This window comes from Manis pentadactyla, chromosome 17 (genome assembly GCF_030020395.1).
Source record: "Manis pentadactyla isolate mManPen7 chromosome 17, mManPen7.hap1, whole genome shotgun sequence".
Taxonomy (NCBI): domain Eukaryota; kingdom Metazoa; phylum Chordata; class Mammalia; order Pholidota; family Manidae; genus Manis; species Manis pentadactyla.
Window position 1 is genome coordinate 14,937,229 of NC_080035.1, and position 9,482 is coordinate 14,946,710.

General features: G+C 36.4%; 1 protein-coding gene across 5 annotated transcripts in view; it reads left to right on the plus strand.

Moving 5' to 3' along the window:
- Positions 1 to 8,823, plus strand: part of MTRF1 (mitochondrial translation release factor 1) — a 51,225-nt gene extending 42,402 nt beyond the window's left edge. For all 5 annotated transcript variants that reach the window (XM_036932423.2, XM_036932425.2, XM_057494622.1 and 2 more), the window contains 2 exons: positions 2,374 to 2,472; positions 6,366 to 8,823. In XM_036932423.2, coding sequence (XP_036788318.2) covers positions 2,374 to 2,472; positions 6,366 to 6,479 — 213 coding nt within the window. In that variant the 3' untranslated portion in view covers positions 6,480 to 8,823. The remainder of the gene's footprint in view (positions 1 to 2,373; positions 2,473 to 6,365) is intronic.
- Positions 8,824 to 9,482: the final 659 nt, after the last annotated feature.

Below are 9,482 nucleotides of genomic sequence, written 5' to 3' on the forward strand. Positions count from 1 at the left end.
TCTATGTGGGACTAGAAATAAATGACACTGCAAAAAATTGGTAACAGGGATTACTACTGATAGAGTCTGGAGGAATGGGTAGAAGAGATTTATTTTTTACCATATACTCTTTTGTACTTTTTTAATTTTGTACCATATACATGTATAGTATTATTTATTCAAATATATACATAGAAAAGTTCTAAGCCAAATGGATAAATGTCATTGTTTTAAGTAAACAAAGTATTATAGGATTTTAAACCCTGAAACAAGTAAAGTTTGTCTTTAAGTGAGGGTAGAAAAGAAAGTAATAACTGGTCTTTTGTGTTCTGTGCAGATAGGTATGCTGCAGTAAATTTGGAAGATTTTGTGGACTTTAGGATAATGAACTGTATAAACCTAAACATTAGTCATTTTGCCTAGATATCCTAGTCTTTTCATACTTTTGCCATTCTAGCTTTCCTTACCCACATTCTAAATTACAGGTAGTAAAAGTGACAGGATAAATAACATATTAATCCTCTCTTCATGATAATCTTAGATTGTGCTGCAATCAGTATACACATGCAGGTGGGAATGCTCATTTTTAAACCATTATTTCTTAGCATCTAAGTGATAACATAAATACTATGAACCTTCCTGCCATATTTGAATAAATAAAAGACACTGGGATTTACTTGCCATTTGACTTTTGGTGCTAGATGTTTCACACAGTGAGTTTTTTTAACTGATTCTCTTTACTTAATAGTCTTTTTTTTTTTCTTGGAATAAAGTTAATATACAGTATTATGTTGGTTTCAGATGTACAACATAGTGATTCAATAATTATACACATCCGACATGCATCACGCAGTAATTTTTATACTAAGTATTCAAGATTGACCTGAGTCAAATTGTATGTATGTCTTTAGTAATCTGCTCTGAGGTGCCAGAAAAGACCTCTGTACCCCCAGATTACCTTCTCCATCTGTGTGAGATTTTTTAGTTGATATGTCTAATGCTTAAAAGGTTTTTTTTTTCAGTTAGTGGATACAGCAGCTTTTATAGGGAAGGCATTATGCCAGGTTCCATTTATCACCTGAAGAGCTTTGTAGATGTATAAGCCACACCCCCAGAGGTTCTGATGTTACTGATCTGGGTGGGGCCATGGGCATTAATATGGTGCTTTGAGACAGTAGTTTCCAAACTTGGCTCATTGCAGAATGGATGGCCTGGGGAATGTTCCAAACATACATAGTCCCTTAGTATGTCTGAGGTTAGGCTTTTTGGTATCTTTAATAATTAAAAGTTCTCCTGATGGTCAGCCATTTTTAGAAATGTAGCTTCATATCACTTGCCTTCAGGGTTAAGAAAATAAGTTATAGAAATGTCCTTTTTTAATCTTAAAAAGTGAAAGTGAGTGAGAGAAGATAGCACTTTTGTCTTGTGCTGGGGAAGTAGGAGAGATGAGCCAACGAACAAGAATACAAAAATCCATAGCGTAAGGCAGACTCTCGTGTGCTGTGAGGAAGACGCCAAATGTCGGGGGTTTCACGGAGGAAGGGAACGTATTTCAGTTGTTGCTGCCAGGAAAGGCAGGGGTGGCAGGAGAGTGTTAGGGAAGGGCATCCCTTGAGATGAATGTTTTAGCTGAGTTAACAGATATGCACATAATGAAGATATGGTATAATAAGTGACATTATAGAGGGTCACATGATTTTCAGAAATGACGTTGGGAATGTTGGCTACCTGATGAAGTGCCTCAAATGCGGAGTTGAGGTGTATCTTCTGAGTAGACAGGAAAGAACCAAAGAAGAAAATGTATCAAAAAACTATTTTAGGAAGACTATAACCAGGGCAGCAAAATGTAAGCAGAGAAATGGTTTTTACAGGAATGTAGATGAAAGTAATGAACCCTTGAATGATAGGTAGAAATGAAAAGGACAGGATATAACAAGAGACTCTTGAAACCATTGGAAATGCACGGTTAGGGAATGGGGTGGGTTGAAGGTGGTATCTCCCCCAGTGCCTATATCAAAGCCTGCAGATAGTAATAAGCTCCCATGAAATTTTTGTTCAGTCGCAGGATGTCAGAATTTCCTACTTGAATCAAAGGGAATGTGGTGGTATCATTTATAGAAACCAGGAGGAAGAGTTGGGGTGCAAAGATAATTTGGTTTTAAGTACTTGGAGTTTGAAATACCAAAGAGGCATTAACTCTTACTCCATAACTAAGCTTCACAAACCTAATAGCCTTAAACATTATGTTCTGTGCATTCTTGTTCCTTGTCGCTTTGTATATATGACTTTCAAAAAAATTTAAAGTGTTATAGAAAAGTCATCTACAAGTACTTCCCCCTTGTAATAAAGGTAATTATAAAGTTCAGATGTGAATTGCTTTTTGTTATGGCACAGGTGGGAACAAGAGCCCAGTCAGAGAGAATTCGGACATATAATTTCACCCAGGATAGAGTCACTGATCACAGGATAGCTTATGAAGTTCGTGATATTAAGGTAATATTCTTCATGTGCCTTTGATTTTCAAAGAAAGTATAGTGAAATTCTAGAGAGTTATGATATTATAATATCTAAGATACTACCAAGTAATTTAAACTCATTAAACCAGTTTATGTTAGTACCCTAAAATTTGCAAACATTTGTATTAGTTTGCTGGTAAAAAGTATGATCTTTATGCCAGTTTGAAACAGTTGTGTTTTCAATTCCAGATTCTTTGTTATGCATTCACAGTGCATTAATATTCAGTATGCGTATATACACTTGTATCAGTTATCTATTGCTGTATAACAACTTACGCAAACTCAGTGGCTTAAAATAATAGCTATTAATTATCTCATGGTTACTGTAAGTCGGAGATCTTGGTACAACAGAGCTGAGTTCTCTGCCTTCAGCTCCTAAAGACTGCTCACAGTCAGTTGCTTGCTAGGTGGCCCCCTCCATGGCACTCTCCCACTTTGAATCTTTTGCAGGAATGGCTCAGACCTTTTCAAGGGCTCACCTGTTTAGGTCAGGCCCACCTAGATAATACTCCTTTTGATAAACTGCAAGTCCCCAGAGTGATATGATACTCACAGCTTCTGTCTGCACTTAAGGGAAGGGATTCTACAAGGTGTGTACACCAGGGGGCATCTTAGAATTCTGCCTACCACAATGTGTATTCATTAGATTCAGAAGTGACACTGTATTGTTGAAGAAAGACCCTGTCAAGATCGTTTGAACATTAACCTAACTGAATCCCATTTAGTTGGACCACTGACATTAACGCATTAATGACAAAGTACAGAAAAACTTTCCTTTTGCTTCCACTAAAGGGAGAAGTGAAACAGTTCCTATAAGAGACTCTGGGCAGAAAGTTTTGGTCCTTTTCCTTGGCACCATTATGATGCCTAGGGCTTCTTTCCCTTGATTCTCTCTGATTTTGCACTCAAAACTAAAGTCCTAATTTTACAAGGGAAATGTCTGGTGTTTAAAATGTGTAGAAATGTCCATGTATTTTATGCCACTTCCTCTGTCTCCTCAGCAGTGCAAGGCTGTCTTGCATAGGAACATAATAGCCTGTTGAAAAGGAGAAAACATTTGCTAACTTCCCTTTCCTCAGGGAACACACAGAAATAACCAAACATGTTTGGCCATATTGTTCTAATTACACCATATTCTTTCAGTAGTTTTCCTGGTAGTAGTGATTGTTTTCCCTAAGACAGCCGCCTTCTCTGGACTGGTAATATTTTATAGAAGGGCATGTAAGTGCTCAGGGTTGTATTCAGTATTGAAACAGAGACAGGTTCACGGGCTCTTATAGTTATAAAATATCTGTCTTTGGCCTCAATACTAACATGTTACTACTAAACTGGCATGTCAGACTCAGCAATAATAAGGGAAATTATATTTTTTAGACTCTCATAATAACTAACCAGATGGAAATAAAGGGAATGTCTCATATTAATGAAAGGAAAAGGCTTTAAAATCACATCAAAAAATGTAGTAATACATTAAAATCCATATGAAGAACAGAACGAGACTAGTGAATAGTTTAGAAACTACATAGTTGTAGAGGAGGCAGGAAAAGTGATATGGCAACAGTAGAGAGGAAAGAAAGTGGGTGTCTGCAGGACTTTCTGGTCAGCCCTCCTCCCATACTCTTGGGCCTGACCCTCTCCATACTCCATCCACATACTTCCTGATGGCACTGCTGTGGTCTGACACGATCCTGATCCTGACCCGAGACAATCTGGTTTGGGGAGGAAATCCAAGCAAGGCCAGCCAATGAGTTCCTTCCTAGGATTTTAAACTGGAGGCAAAGAGGGTTTATTCTTTCTTGGTGGCTAAAACTGAAATATGTAAAGCTTTCAAGAGGTTACAAGCCACATTTCTAGCCATGGGGAGAAAGCAATCTAAAATGAGAAGAATGAAGCTGATACATTGGAAGGAGCAAAAATGAGAAGTGAATGGAAAAAATCCTGATGACATGAATCCCACATCCATTCATTCCCGGGGTGACGGCAGCAGCCCTGTACGTTCCTGGCTGTGGGGCCTGTGCAGGCACCCAGTGATTCTTATTATGAGTGCTCGTGTAGATAATTTTATTTTTATTTATCTCGATAATAGGCACAGACTACCATGTAATATATTGTTTGGTATTTTTATTCTGTTTCTCACAGTCCTTGTGCAGATTTCTTAGCAGCAGCCTATTCCCTGCCCTATATTCCAGTTACACCAGAAATCTTCCCTTGCCCTGTGCTTTAAATGCCTTTCTTCATACTTATTCTTTGACAGAAATTATTTGTTTGCCTCACTTGGAGAAATACTATTCTCTTTTTAAGCTATAATTCAATTTTTTCTTCCTTCCTAAACTCTTTCCTGATGCCATCTTGTAAAAATTAATGGCTCCTTAAATATTTTTTAATTTCTCACAGTCTATGGTGATGTCTGGCTCTCCCACTAGATTGTGAGCTTCTGAACATTAGGAACTACAGCGCCCTCATCTTTGACCTTTGTATCTCTACTGCTGTGGTTAATCAGTTGAATTCTGTGATATGATTATCAGTTGAATGCTAATCCTTTCTACATAGTTTCCAAATGATAAAATCACCTTGGCAAAGCATAATTTGAACTCTAGGCACATTAATTTTATAAGCAGTTTTCATATTATGCTCAAAAATGGAATTAATCTTAATTTTAAAATTTCATCATAGTATCTTTGTTTTCTGTTTAATTTTAAAGTTTAATTGAGTTTCTGCTATATGCTGGTGTTTTGTGGAAAACAAAAATAATATGGCATTATCTTTTCTCCTACAGTCTAACTTGAGAAAGAATTTTCTACTTAACCTAAAATCCAATCTTAAGACCATTGAACAAAGACTAAATAAATATAAGATTAGTTCTTGTCTACATCAAAACTTTAAATGTTCTGTGTTCCAGATGCTGACATTAAAATATTTCCATTAGCCAATGTGTAAGATTTTGAGCAATTCTAAAATACGAGACTGTGCTAATTCACTAATCCCAACAAGCTATTGCACAGAACTCTATAATACAGGAAAGGTACTTGAAGTCATGACTTTAGTCGTCTCTTAAAAAGCTTTGCCAAGGTGATTTAATAAACATTTTTGTTACACAAGACTTGTAGATTTTGAAACCACTGTATTTCCAATTTAAGAAAAAAGTAGAGCTAGTATAAACAATTTACAGATTAACTGACATAAATTTGGAGGGTTGGACTGTGATAAAGTAAGCTGGAATGGTCCAGGGAGGCTTTATCTAAGCCAGGTTCAGAGGATTTGGCAAGACAGAAAATGGCAAGGAGCTGTATGCATATTAACATGGCAACAAGATGGCTGGGACCTTAAAGCATTTCAGTCTCTTTTACCCTTGGGAAATAGCATGATACGATTGAAAAGGGTGGAATTTTCAGGACTAAAATAAAAAGCCTTATTTTCCTAGTGTACAAGAGGAGAAAGGATTCAGCAAACATCCTCCAAAAGATGGTTTGAGATCCTAGAACCATGTTATTACAAAAGTCAAGCAAAGCAACTTTAAAGAGAAGGAGGTGGTAAATTTCAAAAGTTGTATCAGATCTCTTTTATTGTCTCCTGACTTGTTGGAAAGAGAAAAATCCCAGAATATTGATTTTTTAAAACAAATGCTAATTTAAACAATTTAAGAAAGTATAATTTCATTTACTCTTTTGGATTCACTTTTTACATGAAAAGCCATGCTAATTTGGGATCCTCCCAAGTTAGTAGGCATGCTCATTATATTGTAGAACTACATTAGTAACCTTTTTTGTTATTAAGTAGTGACTGTAAAGAAATGAAAGAAATATACACTTAATTGTTTGTTTCCTCTTTACTTACAGTAATCAGGTTTTCATAATAACTCTCTTTTACTAGGAATTTTTATATGGGGAGAAGTGCCTTGACCAGCTAATTCAGAGACTGCTTCAATCAGCAGATGAAGAAGCCATTACTGAATTTTTGGATGAAAACCTTAAATCAGTAAAGTAAATGCTGACTTATTTATTACTATGTAAATGAAATGGACCATATCAAGAAGCAGACTGAAGCATGGAAATCTTTATTAATGTTCATAAAGTGCAACTAAATTTATACAGTTCCAACAAATACATTTTTTACAATCAAGTCACATTTCTTGACCTAAGAGTTTGTTTTAGTTTTCCTGTAAAGTATAATCCAGCTCTTCAAATAGAAAATAAGCATGTGTCATTGAAAAAAGAAATAAGAATTGAGAATTGATTGTGTGATTTAGGATAGGTTGCTTGTTCTCTTTATGTCTTTTTTTAACCATCTATAAATAATTTAAACACAGTTTTCATCTTATTACTTCAGGACTTTGCCACATGGTAAAATTTAGTGATACATGGTTTATAAACTTCTTTTTAAACTCCTATTCAAAGACAAAATACTGTTAATCATGTTAAAGTTAGGCATTAAAATTCTACTTTTAAGTAAATAAATAAAAACAGTAAAGAGTCAGTGACAACAGTGAGCATCTCTAGGATACTCACTATGTATAAGCTCTTTGAGAGCAGAATGAATTTTATATAGTACAAACTACAAGCCAATATTTAAAGAAGCCTCTCTGCTTGGCTTCTATTTCTTGTTATTTTTTGGCTTTTAATGAGCATCAACAGATGTGGTGTAATATGAGTAGGTCACTGTAATGGATTTTGTGCAGTGGTATATGGATATAACCTAGCTCATACCTTACAGAGCTTCCATACAGTAAGGAAGCCAATATATAAATCACCAACTAACAAAGTGGCATGATTTATTTAGTAATTGTTCTCAGGAAGTTTCTTGATTAAAAGAGGGGTTATTATTGTTAGGCTGGAGGAAGGAAAAACAAGGACATGCAAACAGAACAGAGAGATGCCATAGGGGGAGAACAGACCAGACCCCAAGGTCCCTGCCGTATATGGAAAGGGGACAGCTCTCCCTGAATTCCATCCTGATGTGCCAACTAAGACCCGGATGTCAGCCTCCTCCTTCTTGGAAGGAAGAAAAGTGTCTAGTTGTCTATTATGTCACCTTTAGCCAATCATACCTCTCCACGCCCCCTAGGATAGCTTGCCCACTCCTGCCCCTCCTAAGCCCTTATAAGCCCCCACCTCCCTGACTGGGTGTCACTTCCCCAGCCTGTAATACCCAGACTGTGGAACATCACCTGGGAGTTGTACTCAAATAAACTACCTGGCCCCTTGTTGCCTCTCTTCGTCTGCTTATTTTGGCTAAAATTTATCTTACAATTATTATTTTAGACATTCCTTAGAGGGGAACTGTATGCCAGGAAAGATTAGCTCAAATGGAGTTTTAAGACCAGTGGAATTATTTGGAGGTAAAGATGAGAATTTTTTTCCCAAAATTTTTATTTTGAAATTTTTCAAGCACATAGAAAAGTTTAAAAAATAATACTTAATAGTTCAATGAACAGTGTACCCTCTAGATTTAACTAATTTTAACATTTTGTCAGTTTTTTTCTCTCTCTGCATACACATACATGTGTGTGGTGGTGGTTGGATCATTTAATAGTTGCAGACCTCATAACACTAGTCCAAAATATTTCAGCATGTCCTAAGAATAGGGGCATTCTATAAAATCATAACTCCATTATCACACCTTTCCATATAATAATAAGTAATGATTGTATAATATGCTGTAATAGTTATTACATATTAAGTTTCTTCAGTTATCTCCAAAAAAGTCTTTTTTAGCTGTTTTTGTTAGTTTTATCCAATCAAGGATCTAACCAAGATTCACACATTGCATTTGCTTAAGTTTTTGGGTTAATTCTCCAACCTTTCTTTCCACATCACATTGACATTTTGAAGAGTGCCACAAAGGTGTTTTGTAGAATGCCCTACATTTAGATTTGTCTACTGCTTCCTCAGCCTGTTGTTAACTTTCATCCATTCTCTCAATGTGCTATAAAGGTAAGTCTAAAGATTAATTAAATTTAGATGAAATACATTTGACAAGACCCTACTTCATAGAGGATACTATGAAATTCATATTGTATCATATCAGGAGTTCCACTAGTAGTGATGCTAAGTTTGGAAATTCAAATCTGTCCATTGTAATGGTACACGTTCTCCTGAATAATTAGTATGTAATCTGTGGTGTAGTACTTTTGCATCATATAAACATTTGATCCTCATTGTGTTGGGCAGCTTTTGAGATGACCCATGATACTGTTCCTGGCATTCATGCACTTGTGTAATCTGCTACCCTTGAACTGGACTGGATACTCTCTTCTAACAACTAGAATACAACAGAAGTAGTGGGGTTGTCACTTCTGACACTAGGTTATTAAAAGAATTGCTTCTGTCAATGTTTTTCTGTCTGTCTTTCTGTTTATGTCCACATCTCTCTCTTGGGCCACTTGCCCAGGTGGAAGCACGACCATGTTGTGAGCAGCCCTGTGGAGTAGCCCACATTGTGTGGCAAAACTGAGGCCCTCGGTCTGACAGCCATCTATAAATTGAAGCCTTCCCGCCAGCACAGGATAGAGTTTGGCATCCGATCATTCAGCCCTCCTCATGTCTTGACATGACTGTGCTGCTGCTTGACTGCGCAACTGTAATTTCAGGAGAGCCCTTGAGGCAGAGGCAGCAGTAAGCTGTTACAGGTCACGCGACTCTCAGAAATTAAATTAATTAATATTTGTTGTTTTCAGCTGCTAATTGTTGGAGCAATTTGTTACACCAAAATATGTAACTAATACACCCTATGATCTTTCATCTCATTGATTTAACATCAATTAATAATTCTTGCTTTGCCTGAAACAGCTGTTACATTGGAAGTTACAAAATGGTGATTTTTTCTTACTCTTCACTCTTCCTACATTTGTTACCTGGCATTCTTTAAAGAAAGCTTCCCTTTGTTTTCCCTCTCACTTTCTCTGAGTCAAGAGATAATTCAATCCTATTTGAACCAATACCATTATTATTACCTAAGGGGTAGGAATTGCTCTCCAAAATCATTAATGTC